Source organism: Parasteatoda tepidariorum, chromosome 2 (genome assembly GCF_982258835.1).
Source record: "Parasteatoda tepidariorum strain Cologne lab strain chromosome 2, Ptep-v5.0, whole genome shotgun sequence".
Taxonomy (NCBI): Eukaryota; Metazoa; Arthropoda; class Arachnida; order Araneae; family Theridiidae; genus Parasteatoda; species Parasteatoda tepidariorum.
Window position 1 is genome coordinate 31,721,849 of NC_141756.1, and position 24,510 is coordinate 31,746,358.

General features: G+C 34.4%; 1 protein-coding gene across 3 annotated transcripts in view; it reads right to left on the reverse strand.

Annotated features, from left to right (window-relative positions):
• The window catches only part of LOC107436247 (popeye domain-containing protein 3), a 37,543-nt gene that overhangs the window by 12,439 nt on the left and 594 nt on the right, over window positions 1–24,510 (reverse strand). For all 3 annotated transcript variants that reach the window (XM_043043887.3, XM_071177382.2, XM_071177383.2), the window contains 4 exons: window positions 20,928–21,147; window positions 16,836–17,017; window positions 13,752–13,882; window positions 11,679–11,787 (listed from right to left, as the gene is read on the reverse strand). In XM_043043887.3, coding sequence (XP_042899821.2) covers window positions 11,679–11,787; window positions 13,752–13,882; window positions 16,836–17,017; window positions 20,928–21,123 — 618 coding nt within the window. In that variant the 5' untranslated portion in view covers window positions 21,124–21,147. The remainder of the gene's footprint in view (window positions 1–11,678; window positions 11,788–13,751; window positions 13,883–16,835; window positions 17,018–20,927; window positions 21,148–24,510) is intronic.

Sequence of the window (24,510 nt, forward strand, 5' to 3'; positions counted from 1 at the left end):
AAAAACAGTCAATCATCGTTAGCAAGTATCTGAAACCTTGGCAAGGAGGCAAGGGGCCAACAATGTCGATGCGAGCATGTTGAAAGCGTTCGGGTGGAACCTTGAAGTCCATCAGACGTGATTTTGTATGTTTCTGAACTTTGGATCGTTGGCAATCCACACATGCCCTGCACCATAATTGGCAATCTTTATTGATATTTGGCCATATGAATCTTTTCGTGATTAGTTTTTCTTGTGCTCCTAATCACTGGATGTGATAGGCTATGAATAGAGGAAAATATCTGTTGTCGAAATTTTAAGGGAATGTATGGACGGTTACTGGATGTAGAAACATCACAATAAATCGATTTATTGGTTTCCAGAATGGGAATTTTAACCATTTTCAGTCTTGGATTGTTTTTCAAAATTATTAAATCATCATTGTTTTGAAAGTCTGCAATAGTTGAGTAATCGATTGGAGACGGTGTCAAGATGGCATTAATTCTAGAGAGAGCATCGGCCACAACGTTCTCTTCTCCGGCGACGTAGCGAATATCTGTTGAAAATCGAGCGATGTAACTCAATTGTCTGGCTTGTCTAGGGGCAGCTTTGTTCAACTTTTGTTGAAAAGCGAGCGTGATAGGTTTGTGGTCTGTGTAGATGGTGAAAGACCTTCCTTCCAAAATGTGTCTAAAATGCTTAATAGCAGTGTAGATTGACAACAGTTCCCTTCATAAGAGCTGTGTTTTTTCTGAGAGTCGGTTAATGAGCGCGAGAAGAAGCTTAATGGGCGCAATTCTTTATATTCGATTTGATGTATGACGACCCCAATGGCTGTATCTGAAGCGTCGCATGTCAGAGATATATTAGCATCAGTAGAGGGATGGACAAGCATAGTAGCATGACAAAGCGCATTCTTGAGGTTTCTGAACGCATTGCGGGAATCTTCGGACCATATTAGAGGTATTTTGCTATTTTTGCCTTTTCCGCTGAGTAATGAGATCAGAAGTTGCTGAAGCTTGGCGCAATTTGGGATGAAACGATGATAAAAATTTATCATCCCTAAAAATCTGCGCAAGCTGGTGGATGATGTGGGCTCAGGTATGTTTTGTATGGCATCAACCTCGGTCGGGAGAGGTCTTATTCCGTCGGTTGTTATTTCATATCCCAGATATTTAAGTTTGGAAGCTCCAAAAACACTTTTCGCGATGTTGATACATAAACCATAGTAGTTTAATCTTCGAAAAACTGCGTATAAGTGCTCATGATGTGACTTTTCCTCTGTCGAAGCAATTAGTATGTCCTCTAAGTAGCAGAAAGTGAAATCTAAACCTGATAACACCATATTCATGAAACGTTGAAATGATTGTGCCGCATTGCGCAAACCAAATGTCATGAATGGAAATTCAAACAGCCCGAAAGGAGTTATAATAGCCGTCTTTGGAATATCTGCTTCGTGAACTGGGATTTGTTGATAGGCTCTAATTAAATCTATGGACGAAAAAATTCTCTTTCCATGCAGAATAGAACCACAGTCAGTGAGAAATGGTAAAGGATAATGATCGGGAATGGTGATATTATTAAGGGCCCGATAGTCCCCACATGGCCTCCAATCACCTGATTTCTTTAGGGTAAGATGAAGAGGACTGGCCCAACTACTTTTGGATGGTCTGCAAAGACCTTGTTGCAACATAAAATCGAATTCAGCTTTTGCTGCTTTTAGTTTTTCTGCTGATAGCCTTCTGGCTTTAGCTGTAACAGGAGCACCTTTAGTCTCAATGAAATGTGCGATGTTGGGACTCTTGATTTTATTATTGGCGAGTGTTGGGCGCAAGAGGTCTGGAAATTCTTTAAGGATTGCTTCGTACTGATTTTGTAATGTGTTTAATGTTGGTGACGCAGCACCGTAGTCTGGGACATCAATAGAGGACAATGAAGTGATGCTAGCGATTAATTTACGATTTTTACTGTCAACCAAAAGGTGAAAGTGAGACAAAAAGTCAATACCTATTATTGGTTTATTTACGTCAGCTATCACGAAAAGCCAATTGAATGATCTTCTTAGTCCTAAATCCAAATTTAGTAATTTTTGTCCATAAGTCTTAATTTTGGTTCCACTTGCAGCGAAAAGTTCCAGCTTCGCAACAGACCGCTTTTCTTTTGGTAGTGGTGGAATCACGGAAATTTCAGCACCTGTATCGATTAAAAATTGAGTTGCACTCTCCTTGTCGCGAACAAAAAGACGACACAATTCCACCCCTTGGTTCTCTGTCGTCCGCAAGAGCCGGTGATCTAGTTTTCCCGTTGGTGGAAGTTGGTCTCATTTGGGCAATCGCAAGGTTTATTACATTTAAAAGCTCTTTCCCCAAACTTTGAATGGTAATAACATATACTGCTCTCGGTACTATTACCCCTTCTTCTAGAATTGCTTCTGGAACGGTATCTGAACTGTTAATGCCTTGTAAGTTGCTTTTTATTCAGTTCGCTAACTTACAGTGATAACTCTGATATATGTTCTTGTAGTTTAACTAAAATACTGTCGTCCCTAGAGCTAGCTAAAGCAGCATTTTGAAGCGGTGTGGCTTTTATTTCCCACATTTTATCGGCCATTGTCGCCAATTTCGACAAATCGTCACCGCTGATTGATAAAATACTCGACATCGCCGTTGGTAATCTTTGCAGCCAGAGAGTTTTAAGAAAAGTTTCACTTACTTTATTGGAAGCCAAATTCCTCATCTCACATAATAGCTGAGATGGTTTATTATCACCCAATTCCACTTCCGTTAATAATTTGTGGGCTTTTTGAGTTTCAGTTTCCGCAAAGATGGAAATGAGTTTGTCTTTTATGGCGATATATTTGTCATCTTTTGGTGGATCGATTAGGATATCCGACACTTGACATAGAATTTCAGCTTCAATTGAGCTAACGACATAATCATACTTTGTTTGATCTGTCGTTATTGCAGCATTTCGAAATTGAGCTTCTAGTTGCAGGAACCATATCTTTGGATCCGGTTTTCAAAACGATGGAACTTTGATGCTAACCCTAGCGATGGTAGATGACGAAGTGTCGCTTTTAGACTCATCTACATTTGCCATTTTCCTTTACGAAGTGATCACGTCCGGGTCACCAATGAAGAAGCTGTTTTAGGCTGAATGATTTTCCCTTAAATATTTTTCAATCTTTAACAAGTAAAATAAATGATGACAGGAATAAGAAAATAACACTAGCAATTTATTTTACACTTTTTGGAACAGCAACAAAAACATGATGCCATTCACCACAAAACAAATATGTATATACAAAAGGTTGAAAATTAAATTAAAGAGTGAACATAGAGGACGCTACAACACTATCTACGTAGATTTCTATTTTATAACAGTCGTTGAACAGCAGACCCAATTTTTAGGGGGGCTTACGACTACCAATCTTCAACTCCGTTGCCTCTTTTTTTAATCCAAGCAAGAACACAAGGAAACTCCTGGATCAAGTATTGGGAGAATTTTGCCTTCGTGGAGGACTTTTTGATGGATCTAACCCGCATGGAGAGGAAGACCAGGAGAACCTCCCACGGTTAGCCTGACGGCAAGGGGACTCTAACCCATGATGTGTTTCGTGCTTCCGATAAATCTACCCGATCTATCCAGCGATGAAATAACTTAAATTTACAAGAAATACCTGCGTACACATATTTACAAAAGCAACCATTTTATTTTCGTAGAACACATCTTCCATAACATTCTTTCTGTTGCCACTCACACTTTTCATATATACACAGGCTAAAAAATCGTTTTAGTTAATATTTACACTTTAAATGAATGACGTCATCTTATGAAAGTGACGTAACACTCCCACCTTTTGATTATGTGTATTTCAATAATCAAAATAACAAAAAATCTAATATAAATTTAAAATTATGTGTCCAAATATCTTGATGGAATCTCAACAGTTCGGCCACTTCTTGTGGTAACGATGTTTCGTAAGGTACTTTGGAAATTTTTATGCTTGTCACCTTCATTTGAAGTTGCGCTTGCGATTGGAGTTGAACCTTCATTTGGTGTCGAACGTATTTCCAGCGGATAAATCCGCTGCAGTGGCCTCAAAAACTCGGTATGTGCTGTTTTAAGTCGAGCCACGCGTATCCTTTTATCTTTACCAGGATAGACGGCAATAACTTTAGCCATCGGCCAGTGTAATCTTTTCTTCAAGTCATCTTCGATTAACACAATCTCGCCAACCTTTAGATCATAATAGTTATTCTTCTTGCGCGGTTGAAGGAGTGTCGCTAGGTATTCGCGGCGAAATCTTTTTCTCAACTGTTCTCTTAACGTCTGTTGATATCTATAGCGTTTTTTAAGATCTATTGTATCCAGCTGATCTAAATCAGGTACTCCCACCGTCGAGATCTCTTGTAAAAACATGGACGGAGAAAGAGGTATTAAGTCATCCAGATCTTCTGAGAGGTATGTGAGAGGTCTTGAATTGATAACGGACTCGCAGTCACACAGAACACTAATCATTTCTTCGTATGAAAGGCATGCTTTCCCCAAAATTTTTCGAAGAATATTTTTTACCAATTTCACCATAATCTCCCAAAAACCTCCCCACCAGGGAGCAGATGGTGGATTAAATTTCCATTCTATTTTGTATACGGATGTTTCAGCTTCAATTGACTTCCAATCTAAGGACTGAAGTAGATTCTCAGCTCCTATAAAATTACTCCCGTTGTCACAATAGATGATGTAAGGTCTTCCTCGGCGAGCAATGAATCTTCGTAAACTTAAAAGGAACGCCTTAGTTGAAAGTGACAGCACAAGTTCGAGATGTATTGATCGATAAACGGCACATGTGTAGATGACAATCCAACTTTTCACACCTTCCTTTAAATGAAGAGGTCCGGCAAGATCTATCCCGACCACTTCAAAAATAGAAGCTTCTTTAACTCTGTCTTCAGGTAAACCTACGGGAACAGTTTTTATACTTCGTGCATTATATCGTTTGCATCTAACACAGGTCTTGAGGATGCGACGAACTGCTCGACGTCCATTAATAATCCAATAATTTTCTCTTAAATTGGACAGTAAAATTTGCAGTCCAGCATGTAAACATTTCAAATGCTTCTCTTTGATTAGCATATCAACCAATACAAGTTTTTCTGGAAGCAAAATAGGTAATCTAAAATTCTCGGTATCATTTCTCTCTGTCAATTTTGTTTTAATTCTATATATACCTTTTTCATCTTTGAAGACATTCAATGATTTTAAGCCTTTTAAATAATCTGCTGTAAAGGCTTCATTTTGTATAACTTTTATAAGTTTGATTTCTGCATTTTCTATTTCAGCCAGAGTTAGTCCACCTTTTTGCCTATCTTTTTCAGACAGTTTGCAATTTTCAAGGAATCTTAGAATCCATCCAACCATTCTGACATTTTTTGTGTAGCTTGAAAAATAAGAAAAAAACTGGTTTGTTCCAAGCAAATTTTTACTTACGAGTATGGTTGTTCTTTTTTCCTTTTCCTTGTTGATAACGTCTTCATCAATTTTATATTCAGATAGAGGCCATGTGTTTTCAGGTAATTTCAACCAGGAAGGACCTTCCCACCACCTTGAACTCAATAATTTTGTTACCGAGCAGCCGCGTGATGGTAGATCGGCTGGATTAGAGTGACCGGGAACGTGTCGCCAATTTCCTGATGAAAGAGCACGGATTTCTTTAACTCTATTTCTGACAAACACACTCCATGGCTCATCTTTCTGGATCCATTGTAAAGCAGTTGTAGAATCGGACCAATAATGAATCTTGACATTTTCGATTTCCAAGCTTTTCTTAACGAAATCTGCTAGACGAGTACCAATGCAACAGCTTAGAAGTTCAAGTCTGGGAATAGATATTCTTTTTAAAGGTGCTATTCTTGATTTAGCAAGTAACAATTGTACTGTTGTTTGATATGGTGTCTCACATCTTATGAAAACAACAGCTGCATATGACAGACCACAAGCGTCGCAAAATACATGAAGACTTAAGCTACTATTTCTCAAAATAGCGTGACGGGGAATTTTCACTGTATGCAGTATATTCAGATCTTCCAACCATTTGAGAAATTTCTTTTTTATATCCTCAGAAACTTTTGAATCCCAACCTAATTTTGATTGCCAACTTGTTTGCAATAAAATCTTCGGATATAACATAATTGGACAAGTAAATCCGATTGGATCAAACACTCGATTAGCAAAAGATAATATTACTCTTCTGGTGATAATTTCTGGAGGATCAATAATTGTTCGAGTGTCACAAAACAATACGTCTTCTGATCTGTCCCACAGAAGACCCAACACAGGTGACGGTTCAAATTTTTCAGTTAAGTTTTCTTTCTCTGTAAACTCCCAACCTCGCAGTTCGAATTTCGCTGCAGCCATTAAGTCTGTCGAACATTGAATGAACTCTTTTAACTCTTGTTCAGAATCTACAGACGTGACACAGTTGTCAACGTAGAAGGATTTTTTCAACTTCATAGCCACATCTTGGAAATTGGAGGATTCATACTTGTTCAAATGATGTTGAATAACAGCTCCCAGCAAAAAGGGACTGCAATTTAAACCAAAGACAACTCTGGCGTGTTGAAAAACTTTAACTGTTTTCGCTTCCTTTTCCTCCCACCACAGAAATTTTAAATATTTTCTATCGTCTTCATTTACGGATATTTGGAGAAAAGCCTTCTTTATATCTGATATAACTCCAATTTTCTTTTCTCGAAATTTTATTAGTAAGGTAGGGATCATTTTTAACAAATTTGGTCCTTTCATCAGGTAGTCATTTAACGATAAGTTATCTCTTGTTTTACAAGAAGCGTCAAAAACTGGTCTGACATTCGTGGTGGAATTGGACTTGAAAACTCCTCTATGAGGAAGATAATGGCCGGTACCTTCGTTTGATTCTTCGATGAAACCTTCTTTTATCCATTCTCCAAAAACTGCATTATAACTATCCAAACGGTTATCCTTGATAAGTTTAGTTGTCATCGTTTTCAATCTTCTGCCCGCAATATCTCTGTTACTGAGCATATCGTTTACATCTTTCACCCAAGGAAGACTAATTTCATATCGACCATCTGGGTTTATTTTGACAGTTCTGGAAAAGTGTTCCGTTGCTAGAGCATCGTATTCTTCAGAAGTAATTGTCTCGCAAGGATCAGATATACCAATTGTTTCCAATTCCCATAAGTCAGTAACCGAAGTATTTTGAATGAAAAGTGATGTTGAGATAAGCCCAGTGGAACTACAAGTATGGTTTGTTTTTCCCATTACAGTCCAACCAAGGTACGTTTCCATCGCTACCAGTCCGCACTTTAATTGCATGGTTTGACCAGTGTATAGTTTTCCAATATAATCCGCTCCTATCAAAAGTTCGATTTGTTGAGAATCTTTACCTACATCAGAGATATGGATTCCTTTACTTCGTAATTCAGCTAACCAAGAACCATTTTTCAAACTTGGAATACATCCACATATTACCTGTTGGTCTAAAACTTGAATTTCGAACTTGTTATTTTTCTTCATATTTCTTATCCACAATGTGTATTTTTTATGTTCTTTTCTGGAACTAGCTCCACCAAAGACTACGTGTGTTAAAGTTTCATATTTGTTGGTCTTCCATCCCATTTCATTTATTGTTGATTTCAGGATGTACGACCGTTGAGATCCTGTATCACATAGTGCTCTAACAGTTTTCTGTCGTCCATTAGCTTCAATAACTACCATAAGGGTTTGCAATAAGACTTCAGGTTGGCTTTGATTCGACAAAGTAGTATTTTCTTCAGCTGATGTGCCCACAGCCGATGTCTGATTTATTTGGCTCAAGTCTGGGCACATTACAGGCCAATGTCTTTTGTTACAAACAATACATCGAATATTAGCCCTGCAGTGTTTCGAGCGATGTCCCACCTTCAGACATAAAAAACAGGCCTTTTGTTTCTTTATTATTTCCTGTTTCTCATCTAATGATAAATTCTTTCCTTTAAAACAATTTTCTGAACTATGTTGCTTCCCGCAAAAAATGCAGTTGCGTTTAAAATGTGGTGCTATTGACTTATTCTCAGAGAGCAAATCATTTGCAGTAAAAGCAGGAGTTGATATTTCGAAATCTTTGTCTCTTTTACGATGCGAAGAGTCATTATTTTTAAAACCAGTTTTCGCCATAGAAATACGTTCTTCGCCTTCGACTTCGGCTCTCAAAAATGTTAATAACTGCGATAATTTATTGCCATAGGAATCACTTGAATCATTTTCCTTAGTAATTACAGGATTTCTCAGCCACACTCTTAATAAATCCTCTGGAATACATGATTCCACAAGCGGAAACAACATTGCTGCGTATTTCTCTTTCGTTACGCCAATAGACTCCAGTGAACGCAGATATGACTCCAATTTATCGTAAAGTTGCATTATGTTCATCTTTGCTTTTGTGTTTATTGCATTTTTCACCACTAAATTTAATAATTCTCTTACGTAATATTCGACGAGAAGTTCTTCCCGCCCAAATCTCGTTTTTAAACTTTCTACCACTTTGGCATAATTATCAGCAGACGGCGGATAACTGTCCACAATTTCCCTTGCTCTACTTCCGACAACCATGCATTGAATGAGATATTGGAATTTGTCCTCATCACTCATACCTTCATCATCATGGATTCGACTAAATTGGCTCCAAAAACTTAACCAATCCGTGACTTCCCCACTAAATTTAACTAATTCTATTTTGGGAAGCTTTAATTTTGTCTTTTCAGCCGCCACAGACAAAGCGGTTTCGGGAAATGTGAGAAATTTCTTCAAATATATTTTAACTTTAATACGAATTGCATCGGTTTTTTCCTTGTACTCTTCAATTTTATCGTATTCTTCAGATAAGTTTTCTGATTTGGCGTCAACTAATAATTTATATATTTCTTCATCTAATAATGCCAAATCGTTTGCAATACGTTCAAAAGAGGAAAATTTAATTTCAATATCTTCACGAGTACTTTTATTTTCCTTACACATCGCCAATAACTGATTATAACGTTTTGTAAATGTTCCACGAACAGGAGTTCGTTTGGCGATAAGAGAATCCATAATTGCAGTCGCCAATTAATATTGCAAAAGAAAACTAACCTTTAAAATCCGGGTCACCACAATGTTTCGTGCTTCCGATAAATCTACCCGATCTATCCAGCGATGAAATAACTTAAATTTACAAGAAATACCTGCGTACACATATTTACAAAAGCAACCATTTTATTTTCGTAGAACACATCTTCCATAACATTCTTTCTGTTGCCACTCACACTTTTCATATATACACCGGCTAAAAAATCGTTTTAGTTAATATTTACACTTTAAATGAATGACGTCATCTTATGAGAGTGACGTAACATGATGCGTCTACCACTGAGGATATTTCACATCAGTACTTTGATCGTTGCAAGCCGGATGGATGTGGAATTCGTATCCACCAGCCAACGCTAAGATTCGAACCCGGTTCATCTCATTGGAAGGCTAACGCTCTATCCCCTGAGCCATCACGGATCTCTTTGTAGATTTGAAAAATCTTTTGTTGCCCAAGTCTGGAGCAAAATCTGATAGCACACCGTTGCTCCTTATTAATATCACTTATTTTTAGAATGCTCCACAGAAACTGAGTTCGGATGTCTGTAACAATCAACCGATTTCAAATTTGTACTGAACATGTATCAGAGGTTCATCTAGTGCCTCTCAAAAGTTTGAGTGACCAGAGTTACCATATCAAACGTTACATCGCCATTTTCATTACTTAATTTACACACCTTGTAATTCGTATATTCAAATTGCAAAAATCACGAGTTTTTGTTTCTAGCAAGCATTTATCTTGAATTTTCGACCTCAGCCATGACAGTTCATTTTAGTACAAATGATTTAACAAAAGATTGATTAACTGATTCAGGGTTCACATTATTATTAATATTGTTATTATTATATCACATTACGGAAAAATGTAACATTAATACTATGTGGCAACAGGAATATTTACAACGCATCGCTTTTTAACGATAGCCATTGTGTGTTAGTGTTAGCAAAATGTCTTTTATAATATTCGTAGACTTCCGAGTTATTCAACATTATCTTATATGGCGCAGCAGCGGGGTTTTAAGAGAACCTTTTAAATTCCTCACATTTGAACGTCACCATTCCTTTGCTACATTTAAATTTTTCTGATGGAATTTTATCCGCTAAAGCAAACGAAAAAGACTTCATTATTAAACCAGGTCTCGCGTAAATAATCCTATTTTTTTTTTTAAAAAAAATAATAACCTTTCCCTGAAAAAAATTGACAAATTTTCCATTGATATTGATTTCTGCTCGCCAAACTTCTTGATTAAACATGCTGCTGAACTGATTACTCTCGCCTCAATTCTCCTCGCCACGATGTCAACAGATGTGTATACTGTTTGTAACGCCTTGAATGTGAAATTGCTGACTTATTACGACCGCCAAGTTAAAATCGGATTTTAACTTAAGAAATCTTTCGCTCAGCGGAATTTGAAAAAACTAAAAGTGATTGCAAAATTATTCAGTTATCAGTGTGTAGCGTAACTGCCACTACAACTATTCAATTCCCATTCACTAATATTTAAGGCACGGTAACTCAAATTCTATCTTGAAGTACAATTTAATTGTTGACTGTTGATATTGTCTGTAACATTCTCCCCACATTGGTGATTAATCGGATGGGATCTAAACACACCTACCTCGACTGAAAAGCTTATTTATATTTTAGTTCGATGGATGATCCAGAGTGACTTGTTATTTGTGACTTCGACATTGTCCTCCTTGTGCTGTTGCTACTCAGTCTTGATCACACACAACTGGGGCTTGTACATACTCGACTGCTAATTGCAACACAGGAGCGACCACGCTCAGAACCGTGATCGATACAACTCTTCCGGCCTTTTGCTATACGGCAATGAATCAACTAGTAGCATTCATTCATCAAATTCTATCACAGGGATAATACTGGTAGAAGTATTACTATTATTTTAATTATAGCGTAGCTACTACTACAACTATTCATTTGCCATTTACTAGTAAGGCATGTAAAATCGATTTTTTTTCTTATGGTGCCTTTTAATAGATGACGGTTGATATTGTCGGTAGCCTACTCCCACCAAAAGTCTATCACAGAAAAAGATAATGCATTTATAACTACCACATCGTGCTAATGACTGTGAATTTAGTGTAGGTATCAAGTTAAATTTGATAACTTGATAACTTTGATCAAAACTTGCCAGTTGGCAGTTTTCTCTGCGTTTAGTATTTAAATAAATTATAATCTATAGAATCGTATTTATTCATATCGAACTCATGTAGAATATTATCATATAGAACTACTCAAACTTTAATTCAAGCAATCAGTTTAAACAAAATAAAAGGTAGAAAAAGGAGTTTTTTAAACGACACTATTGAATTTTAACTTTCGTATAGTATTTTATAACTGAAGTTTTAAAGAAGCATGCGACTTTCAGAACAGATATAATTCTGAAATTAATATAAAATATCCAATACAGGAGATACTAGCGATATGTAGTACTGAGCTCTTCTTGCGGTGGCCAGAGAGTAATTTTATTTCCCTTTTGCTTCCATTGAACTATTCTATATTACCCAATAAAAGTTTGCATAAATATTTTTACCTTGAATTTTTCCTCCACACCAGATCGACTTGATTCAAATTCTGGAGAATCCAAGAATTCTCTGGCTTGAATGTAATGCAAAAAATGTTGTCCAGATACAACGTTCACCCTATTTACAAAATAAGGAATTCTTTATTCTCGGTTACTTTATAAGGTAAATTTGTACACAAATAAAAAATAATTTTAAATCTAATCGTATTATTCGTAATTCCTTTAGAAAATCTATTCAAAATGTAACTGTAGAACATATATTTAATTAATAAAATCTTACCGAAATTATGAGCGTTTTTATTTTAATGCAGATTATTATCTTACAATAGCTATGGACATATAAAACTGTTACTAGGTAGTATTTAATATTTATATTTTATTTCCAGGTCACGTGTTTTTTCCCGAACGAGCTTAAATCAAATTATTTAACAAATTATTTCAATAATTATTAATTTTTCGCGCTTAACTTCTCCATATAAATTAAATTTTATCGATCATAAGTTCTTGTTTTCGTTCGATATTTTTAATCCATATGACGCACTCTAGATGCTTTGTTTGCATAAATCATCATTTTAGACAGATTCAAAAATTAATTGAATGAAAAACAACATTTTCACCAACAATTCATTTCATTGACTTGGTCGTTTCTCTGATAGTTCACTTCACCAACACGATCCTTCTTCCAAAATCTCAGATCACGAATACGACCCTATTGCCTTGTAATTTTGAACCCAATCCAGAAAACAAGGGGACTCCTGCATTAAATACTGGGATAAAAATGCCTTCGTGGAGGACTTCTTGATAAAACTAACACGTAGTTGCGTTTCATGAAGAGGAAAACCACGAAAAACTCTCCGGATAGCCTGTCGAGAAGGGAAATCTAACCCATGGTCCGTTTACCTCTGAGGATATTTTACGTTGGCTTTGAGGACGGTTTGAGCCGAGTGCTGAATTCGTACTGAATAGCCATCGCTAGGATTCAAACCCGGGTACTCCATTGAGAGGCGAGCACTCTATCTCTTGAGCCAAAATGTCTAGCACAAGGGGCTACTTGTGATGATCTGGGAACCAAGCTGAGGATGATCCGACATGACATCAGAATTTGGATCACTCCTGTCACGTCCCGTTTGGATCACTCTAACAGGAATGTCACTCCAGCTTTACCTGTGAAGTCGAGAATTTTAAGGTCGAAACAATTTAAAGAGGACCGATACCGTGAGCCTTCGGTCTCTTCAAGAGATGATCAAAGTGGTTATACACCCGCTTACTGACAGTCACCAGTAATGTTTGATTTCGGCCGTTTACTGGGAAGTGTGTCTTTCCATCAGTATTGTGTAGAACGAATACACAACTGATCCTAGCGTCTTTTTGACTACGTCACTTATAAAAGAAAAAAAAGAGAATTGAAATTATACACGTCAGATTTCAGCTTCCTCCTTCTTAAGAGGTAGGTAGATTTACGTCACGCTAGAGCTGCACTACTGACGACAATCTGGGAAACATCACTGAGGACGATCCGAAGACATAGTATCGCAATTTTGATTCTCTGCAGAAGGGATAGCTCCCCTGCTCGATACGGCACACTCTCGGTCTCTACACAGGCTGATCGAAGTGATCACCCATCCGCTTACTGACCGCAGCCAGTGATGCTTGACTTCGGTGTTTTACTGCGAACCGTGTCTTTACGATCAGTTCACTGCTGCACCCTTTTTAAGAGGATGCTATACTGTGGAAGAAAGCATTCTTGACAAATTTTCTTTTATCTAAGTATTTTAAAATTTAAAGTAAAGAGAAAATGTGTCTGACTAAATCTAGAGGAAGCAGTGAAATTTTAAAGGCGGGAAACAGTTATTCAAAATATCAAAATGCAAACAAATTACGAATAGGGAAAGTTTTCATGCAATAATTTATTTTAAATTTGATATTTCGGAATTGTTTTAGCATTTGGAATTTAATGGTTTCCTCTAGGTTTACTTGAACTCATTTTCTTCTAAATTTTATAATTTCCACTCAAAAAAGCAGCGGTGGATTTTGTCGCTCGTATAATCACCGTTTTGGGAAGAGGTTGATGAAATGACTCACTTTCCGCTAATGAGTAGTCCAAGGCGATCAGTCTTTGTCAGATTCTGCATGGCATAAGCTTCACCTGGATGCAGCGACATCACCTGAGAATAGTCAGGACACACCAGCTTCTTGAACGAATGCCTCGATACCTGATAACATAAGCATTCACATCAATGGAAAAAGGAAACTATAATCCGCAAACTAGTTTAAAGAAAGACCATTGCGGTATAGGATTCAAGTAATCATCCACAAATGCATATAGTTAAGTTTTATTGAGTAATCAAATTATGCACCAAAGAGCCATTACATTATGACCACCCTGCTAATAACATGTAGGAACACCTTTAGCCCTCAAAACTGCTAGCACCCGCAGTGACATTGATTCCACAAGGTGCTGATAGGTAGTCTGAGGTATCTGGTACCAAGCACTCACCAACTGGTCCTGCAATTCCCTCACATTGCGAGGGAGTAGCACAAATTTGGTTTTCCAAGTAGGACCACAAATGCTCTATTGGATTCAGGTCAGGTGAATTTGGGGGCCAAGACATGACTTGAAAGTCACTGGAATGTTCCTCGACGATTCGACCCTTATGGCATGGTGCATTATCCTGTTGGTAAACACCATCCCCTGCAGGAAAAACTGCTAGCATAAATGGGTGAACCGGTTCTGCAACTATGCTAAAGTTGCTTACAGACGTCACGGATTGTTCTATGAAGATTATGGGTCCTAATGCGCCCCATGAAAACATTGTTCCTGGGCGAGAAACCATGAAAACCTGGACGAGCCCATTGTTATAGATGGAGGGTGGTCATAATGTAATGGCTCTTAGGTGTATGACTTTAAAGCAATGTCCGACAAAGCAATACTTTTGAAAGTCAAACTCGTCAGATTCGTCGAAAGTTTAATTCGTGCTATCTTTTACGATATATATCATAGAGTTATTAAAAAAGGGTTATAGTTTCGTAGTCTTACTGTAGTCTTACTTGGCGACATATTTCAATAAAGAGAACATTCGTTCTTGAAAAATGAATAACTATGTAACGGTGAAAGATCATTGGATTTGATTGGACCACTGAAAAAGGTACGTCTAATGCTGACGTTTCCCTTAACAAATCAAACTCGAGTTAATGAATTTTTTTTTATTTTGTTTCGCTGTTGAAGAAAATCGTCTGCAAAAAACAATATTTATTATTCTTTCATCAGTTTCCTTAAATGCGAACAGAAAGGCTTGTATTTGTAACGAATTTTAGGTATCATTTTTATTAATTTCTATTAACAAAACAATGATTTTTATTCAATAATTTTTATTCTGCTCATTTCACGTGATTTAAGAAAGGAAGCGAAGATAAGGCTGTACAACGTCGTTTCAAGAGTTAGAGATGTTGATACATGTTCGTTCTGGCAGCTGCATCCTTTGCAAATAGGTTCCCTCCATAAGTATAATGTTTTTTTTTTTAACTTGCAACAGAGTATAACATTTTAATTCGTTCAAAGATACTGATGCTGTTTTTAGGTAAGGCGAGGCTTTCAGCATTATTACTAAGGAAATTCAACTCATGTGAATACATAACAGCCGTAACTGAATCACTCTGATCTGTTTAGAAGCCATTCGGCAATTCGAACCGTGTCTAGAGCCACTGATAGACCGATCTATCAGTGGCTCTAGAAAGGCCGACATATCAGCGGCAATTCGAGCCGTGTCTAGAAATTTGCAAATAGCTAGTTCTTCTCTGTTCAGGGAAATTTTTATCAAATTATTTTAAGTTGTTACGTAACAAATAGATTCATCATTGGGGTTTCTACTTCGGACAATGCTCAATCCGGTCAGCAAGTTTAGAACTGAGTATCCTTAACGACTCGTTTTCTTTATCTGCAGATTTTCCTCTTTCTGTTGTTGGTTCTAATCATAATACAAGCTTTTATTTCTTTCGAAATTTGCTAACTGAACTAAAACAAAGACAAGAAACAAGTTTTTTTTTATTGAAAAAAATACCAAACGGGGGAGCTGGTCACTAAAGGCTGCTGGATTGAAAGATCGCATCCGGAAATCTACCTGGATGCGTATTTTCGAAAATGGAAACAGTAAAAAATGAGGTTTTTCAAGGTTCAATCAAAATTTAGCATAGAATAGCGTGTTTACTTTTTCTTATTCTTTTAAGAACCGGGTAAAGTTCTGAACATCGTGATTAAAGTGGCTGGGTATATTATAGATGTAACTTTTCAGGAATTTCTTCGTTTTCAGAACATAAAAAGTTGAAATAGTTTTTTAAAAAACATCTAAATTCGTGTAACCTCGTTTTAATACCACTTTATAAATTTTGAAGACCTGTGACAACCTTGTAAAAAGGACTGTTACCCTTTAATATCTTTATTAAAATGTACAAAGTGAATTAGACAAATGGAGGACATCAAGTTACGAATTTATTTGAATTTATTAATTTATTCTTTAGAAAAAAACTGTCATGAGGAAAGTTTGAAAAATGGAATCAAATGCTATATCCATTTCCTTAAATATCTGTATCCATTTTTTTAAAACACCCATCCTGGGCTATATTCATTAAAAAATAAAAAAATAAATAAAAAAAAAATTTCTTCTTTATTTATCACTCAAGTTACAAAACAACGGACTTCGACTGAGAAGATACTTGATGGGCTTAGCTTACTCGAAATAGAATGAAAAGAACAGTTGCTAACGTAGTTTCAACAACCAATCATGATTGAGATACCTACACTACGTCACTTGCGGGCATCCCATTGATAATTTTTCCAGTCCAGATATCCGTTTATTATGTTATGGCCAGCAAATGAACAAAATGTGTTCACATAAAATTACTATAATTGCGTATTTCATAAGCAAAATTATCTTTTTTTATCGATTTTTAAGAGAAATGCAATGATGAATGAGAAACAATCACGAGGGTTATGAGCAGAGTATCATAGTATGTTAAACTCCTACTTATTTTTCCATTATTATTGTGTTTATAACGTTTTAAAATTGTTTTAAGATCAAGCTACATGAAAATCTTTAGAATTTTTCAATGGATGGTGGAGTGAAAGGGTTAAACCTAGAATTTATCATTTAAATATGAAAGTATTCTTACTTGAAGGGGCAGAAACATATGCCTATAAACATCTTCCAATTCTGGATTGAACTTGACTTTCCTCATGTTGTACAGAATGTGTAACAGCTGACCCATATTCATGAGAACGAACAAGAAGTTCCACGAAAACATGGAAGGAGAACAAACAACATTCCACGCCCACATCGCAAATATGAAGAAACCTGTAATAACATTCAAACGTTCCTCAATAAATTATATAGTAAAAATTAAATTCTTTATTGCCAACGAAAAAGAGACAAACAAAGATCCTTTTACACATTTGAGAGCACCACTGTATAATACAATAAACGATCGGTGTAACGAGATTATGAGAAGTCCAATATTACGTCAAGTTTTCAATTCACCATCAAAATGCTATTATTAACGATACAAAAATTGTATGTTCATAACGAACTTAAAATTAATAGCCTGTCACTATTGCGATAATTGTTTTAAAAGGAAATATATTTTTCTAAAGTTTAATTGGGCAATATTATATGTTGAATATGCATTATTTCATCTTTATGTTTAACAAATTCACATAATTTGTCCTACAGATATTGTTATAGGTTTAGATCAAAATATGTTTGTGAACAATAATATAATCCTTAAATATAATTCAAATAATAATATAATCAAAATCAAAATATATTTAAAGAAAAATAATCTAATACAAATTTTTTAATCATTTATGTTTATTAAGTAATGTGTGAATGACCAACGGTCAAGTTGTCTTCCTCCCTACAAAAGAATAATTTTTCTGCTTTTTTTAAGAATGCTGCTCCACTCTTCAAAAAATGAGCTTTTATTTGAATATTTGTCTACCTTGGGCCCTATTTTTTTTCTTGATGGTTTGCTATTGAAATCAATATTCAGTTTTATCGATGACATCAAAAACTATTGCACATCATTTCATTTCTTCCTTGCAAAAACTCCCAGTCCAGTCAAAAATCAATAAGTCAAAGTATTCTACTCTATGTACGTTTTTTTAAATCAAAATAATGGTTCAAAATAAAATGGAAATAATTAAATGTGCCTTTAAAAAGGGATTCAGGGTGTAGTTCTTTTATTAGTATTTTAACATTAAATATTACTTATTATTTTATTACGACAATCTCACGATAACGATCATTTTAAAACGTTATTGCCGATTGCTGCTATAACGGAGGGGAAATTTACTGTATTTTGTAAATAAATAAATTTGTATATAAAGTTCTAGCCTATATATATCTTAAGCGTAAAATTAATATCTTAAGAAAAAAATTAAAATAAAATTACTATCACAATTAAAATTTTCTCTGACCCATGGGAGCCTAATTTTTTTTTAGGAATGATTCTAAAAAAAAGTCATCTAGGAATTAATTTTTCGAACTAAAGTATTCTTAAACATTCTTTTGATTTAAATTTTATCGTAATGCATGGGGTCCATTAACAAAAGTAGGAGTTAGTTTCCCTTTGATTTAAGTGGCTCTTTTACTAACTCAAACCACATAATATTTGTATAAAATCACAAATTCTCTCGCTAATTATAAATATTTGATTTATTATTTTTAAAAGTGGATCTAAACACTGTCTCCGTTCCCTTAAATAATATTGCTTCTCGTTTTTTTCTTTTTTGGAAACAGGAGAGTAGTACTTTATTCATAAATTATCTCATTCATAATTCTAAATTACTTTATTCATAAATTATCTTATTCATAATTCTAAATTACTTTATTCATAAATTATCTTATTTATAAAAGTTAATTATTAGTTTTTGTGTAGATCCTTAACTATACTTTCAATGCAGAAAATTATCTCTCGAAAGCGTTGATGGCCAACTTGGCAACCACTGTGGTCATGCATGTGGCATAATCATACGGCATGTGGTCGATTTCTCATTAACTATTCGACCAATTTTGCTCAAATTTTGTGTTTTGTTGCATAAAATTACATTATTTAAAATGAGGCAAGAGATTGTATACCTTACAATTGAAATTTTTTTAGATTATTCCTAAATAAAGTAATAAAAAATAATAAATATTTACTGAAAGTTGTTTTTTGCATGGAATTATCTTTGGACAAACGAAGTTTATAATTGTGTGTAAAAATTTTTCGTTTTTTTCCTAAAACCTTTTCGAAATAAAGCGAAATATGCAAAAAATCAAATTAACATTAAGGGGTCCAAACTTCACAATCTGGGAAATATGGCCCCAATAGTTCGGTCGGAGCCCTCTCCTGACCGAACTATTTTGACCATATTTCCCAGGTTGCATCTACTCCCTATAATCTGGCGTTCAGAAATCCGAATCTGACGGAAAAAAGATTTTTATTCAGAGTAAGTATTTTTTTTTTGTGTCTTATTTCGTAACATAAAATATCGTCTGCACTTATTAATTAGCATATTTGAGGTCCCCCCCTTGAATCATTTAGATTAAGTCGAAAAACGGGAAAATCCGATCATTACATTAAGAGTTATTCAGGGTGGTTCGTTTTCTTGCTCACTATACTATGTAATAAAAACATATGTCATCAAAATATTGTTCGAGTTGGACAATATTTTTAAAATATATTATGTAATTGAAATATTATTAAATCATTTTATATACACTTTTCGTGACACTTGATTTTGTTGGTAACATCAAGAACTAATCTTTAAATATATAAATGTTTTTCGAAAAAAAATATATTATTTGAAAGTCGCATCATTTAAATATCAACTATATAATAATTATTTAAAATTAAATGCTTCTCTCAATTCATTCTTATTTCAAACATAACCTATAAAAACGCTTATTAACAAGGAATCCTACATTTTTATTTATTCTCCTTCTTAAATTTTTTTTATTTAATAGCCGTCGTTGAACAGTCTACCCAGTTTTAATTGACAACTACCAATATTCAATTCCATAGCCTTGTAATTCTGAATCCAATCCAGAAGACAAGGGAACTCCTGGATCAAGTATTAGGAGAAATTTTGCCTGCGAGAAGGACTTTTTGATGGAACTAACCAGCATTTTGCGTTACATGGAGAGGAAAATCACGAAAACCTCCCACGATTAGTCTGAGGCTAAGGGGACATTAACCCATGTTCCGTCTACCACTGAGAATATTTGGCGTTATCACTGGCGGCGCGAGTCGGGAGCGGAATTCGTATCGACCAGCCATCTCTGGGATTCGAACCCGGTTCACCTTGTCCTGAGGCGAGAGCTCTATCCCCTGAGCCTCCACCGTTCATACTTCTTATATTGCCACTCGTAAGTTCGAAAAATTTTGAAATGTCACACATAATTTTTTTTTCTTCTGATAGTGTCACTCTGAATTTGATGCTACCGATCCTTTACCAGCGTTCGTTGTGGACAACATCTTGCATTTGAACACTATACGCTTATCATCTGCTGTGTTTCTATAGTATATATCCAGATTACATTCTATGGATGGTAGTTTCTACAGCAGAAGGTGCTGTACTCTTTCTGCCTCCAAAACTTCTTTGTCTTTCTATCCGCTTTAATCGCTCCTTTCACAAAACTTCTGTGTCTTTGCATCCGCTGTACTCTTACCTTCTGCAAAACTTCTGTGTCTTTGTATGAGCTCTACTCTCTAGCCTTTTGGCTCACGCGTTGACTGTCATTATTATTTGACACAGCAGAAATTTTATTCAGACAGACATTCGTTCGCTGAAACGACACGTTCGAGATTTTTAAAAAAAAATTACCTAGCTCTGCTACGCACTCATTAATATAACAAACCAGAAATAAAAATACAGCAAGATCAATGTTGCCAAAGAAGCGATTTCTTTAAAAATTCGGCAACCATGTCTCTTCATGTCCAAAATCTCAATTATTCTAAGCGATATTGTGTATAAGAAACATTAATATGCACAAGGAACAAATATTGGAATAGATATCTTATAAATCGTACCTTTATGTTTCGATACGATAAGATCAAGTACTTGACAATCTCGCCTCGTAGAATAAATAACAATAACAATAAGCTAGCATTGACGTTCTAAATGAAAAAAATTTTAAAGGATTTCTGGGCTAACTTTTTTTTTCAAATCACCATCCATAATAAATCTTAAAAGCCACGAAATATTTTGAACTGTTTACTTACCAATTATAAGGGAGGAGTGCATAAAAAGTAGACCCTTTTCTCCTCCTGGTGCCAGGTACGAAATGATGAAGCAAATGTTGGCCAACTGATACATGACATGCTGGGGTTGCTTTTGTTCGGGCATACATGGATTTATCATGGTGACATTCATATAATTCAGGAAGGTCATGTTAGACCATGTTACATTCCCGTCCATGCTTTTACTTAAATGGAACGTCTCCTGAAAGCAATTAAAACATAATATCTGAAATAATAATTTTCAATTTCAGAAATCGGATCACACTAAACGCTTAGTTTTACTATACTTTTTGTAAATAGAATAGGCATCTCAAGTTTATGCGATTTCCCAACTCTCCAAACTTTCCCCTCCGTTGTCATGGTTTTGGCAAATCTTGTTTTTTTCTCCCACTGCGGCTCGTTTCGGTATGAAATTGGAATATACTGCAGTAGGGAAAAAGCAAGATTTACCGAAACCAAGACAACGGAGAAAGAAATGTGTGAAGAGTGGGAAAATCGCATAATCCTGAGAAGCTTGTTCTTTTACTAAGAATATAATGTTGCTTTAACTCGATGTAAGAAAACATTTGGTATAATTTTAAGACTAAAAAAAATAATATTTTAAGATCATCTTTTCTGTTTACATGCCCTTACAAAGTGATTGTCTATGCAACAGTATAATTGGATTTACTTTCTCCGACAAATGTATCCTTTCATATTTGATTTTTAACAAAAGGTATTTAGAAATATATTTCAAATCGCGACATCAAAAGAATTCAAACATTCTTTTAAAACATCGGATAAATAAGGAACTTTTTTTTAACGAAATTGAATGGGCATGAAATTGTTTTCCCATCACAGGAAAAATATTTCACAAAAATGATTGTCTATAAAAATAGTTAACCCACCCATCTCCTACATATCCGGATGCGTTTAAAAGAAATGTATTTATGATCCTAAAAAGAAAACTAAATATTAAAAAAAACCTTTGAAACAATAACAAATCACAAAAAGAAAAATCGACTATATGTACAGTGCAAAAATAGCTACAGCTCCACTTTATACAAAAGATTTTCTGAAGTGCTAGAAAGTCACTAAATTTTGTAGTATTTGTTGAATTTTACACTAAACATTTCTTACCACGAATTAACAGTATAAGAAAGCAGCCTTTTACATATATGTCACATATGTCTAAATTATTGGTATGATATGAAGAGCAAAATCACTTTAAACTAAGACTCATATATTAAAACGCAACTTTTTCTACAAGACGAGAGAAGTTGGCAGCTTTGATATTAGTTTCTCGTTTTAGCTGTATCTTTTAAACAGTCAAATCAAAAGCATATAAAATCTATACTACATATATTTCACGTTTATAGCCAGAAAATGGTTATGAACGCGAAAATTTTAATTAATTTGTTTAAATTTTGCTTTACTTTTTGAATATAATTTTGTTTCAAAACTTGATTCCGAAAACGTAGAACTGAAATTTAACTTGACATTGGAGACAGTTATACTGAGTAGTGTTCTGTCAAGTAAACCGTTAAATTTGGTTTAATCAGTTTATCTGGTGGTCTATCTATCGTGAAAGAGAATAAATATTAGACTTTCTTCTGTTAAACAGCTCTGTAGAACTGTCATATATGCGTCAATGAGTACGGGGTCACCAATTGGAAAAGGCACTGGAAACTCCTCATGCACTGAAGGAGTGGAGGAAATATTGTGGTGTCAAAGCAGGGATTCGAAACCCCGCTCTGTCGGGCATGAGATTGAGAGATTGGTCCTCCAATCATAGTTCCCAGCTGTAAGGAACTAATTGGCTTCATAAGTTTAATTAGAGCTGGAAAAAGCCCGGTTGCTTAAGCATATTCGGTGAAAACCAATAAGCGATTTTTCTCACCTTTAACAGTTGGAATATTATCTTTTTATGGTTATTTGACAGCTTCGATTGATTGTGGTAAAATAACAATGAAATAAATTGTTATTTAACCATTTTTTTTCAAGAAATTTATAATTCTTTCCATATTTATCCATTATATCAGTTTTCCAATTTTTATTTTTTTCTCTGATTGTCATCACTCTGTTTAATGAAGTGTATTTAGCGAGAGGCAATGATAAGCCACATTTAAAATATTTCTATATATCGTAGTAAAATAAAAAGTGGTGGAAAACTTTTCTTGTTTATAATCAATTCTTGAATAAGAAAATGCACAAAATACATAATTGAAATTTCACTATTAATTAGTCATTCAAATATTACACGGACTTAATTATTAAAATATTTTGATTGTAGTGAAGAGCATGGTTTGATTTCTTCTTAATTATTTTTTTAATACTAAAGTCCTTTTTAAAGCTAAAATTATTCACTTCCACAACACATTAGGTCAGTTTCTTTCCCACTTTTTTAGCTTTTTAAACTTTTATTTCGTGTGTCTCGCACCAAAGTCTTCAATACTTTTGTTTTATCTTTACCTTCAAATGTTTTCTGCATAGAAAGCAAAATGAATAAATAAATAAATAAACAAAAATAAAATCAGGTTTCAAATTTATGATATTTGGTAGTTTTTGTTTTAATTAACACTTCAATTTAAAAAATTACCAATTATGGAAAACTTAGAACTTAAACTGGGTATCTTTTTATTCTACATTTTTGGGGTAATTAGAAACTTAGAATATTTAGAAACTTAGTAAAAGTGATCAAATTCGGTCAAATGTCAGTTTATATTTTCAAGCATTATAAGAGAACTTAAAAATTTATGATTATTATTCAAAAAGTCTCCATTAAAATACATAATAAATGAAATGCTTTATTTTGGCCGCTTTGAAAATGATTTAAATATAGAAAACTGCTTTGAAAAAGTTTCGAAAATACTTACTCAAAAAACTAAAATTTAGAAACAAATTTCCATAAAATACATTTCTATAAATGAAATGAAGCACGAAAAATTCAAAATTATATTAATTAGTGAGTTAATTATTAAAACTTATGAGCACAAAAACAATATGTAGTATGGTCATTTGTATACCAAATAAACATACTTTCACAAACTTGAAATAGAAATTTTTTCGCTAGCTAAATTTGAATTAATTTATAGATTAATAAACCTTGATATGGGTTCATAAAGACTACGAAAAAAAAATAGTAATGATATTATTTAGCTTTCTCACCACTTTTTGAACAAATAAAATTATTTAACACACTCGTTATTAACACAACATATTAATAATTAAAAATTAATATTAGCTTATATTTTAGTTCATCATTGCAAGCCGTTTTGTAGTTGTAACATTTGTTGACAGAAAAATATTTTCACTGCTTCATTCATAAACATTTACTGTCAGTTTTTCATTTTTTAAAAACTGCATATATATATACTTTTCAATGTCCTATAATAGCTATAATTTTTTAATTCTTTTTTCTCCTAATATCGTATTGCTATGGTAAGCATTACTATTGCAGATTCTTGATATAACGAGTGAATAAATGATAAAAGAATAACTAAAGTGCATACTTAAATCAATGAATTGGTTTATCATTAAATAAAAAAAAGTTCAGATACCTAACTTTTGATAAGGTATTTAATGA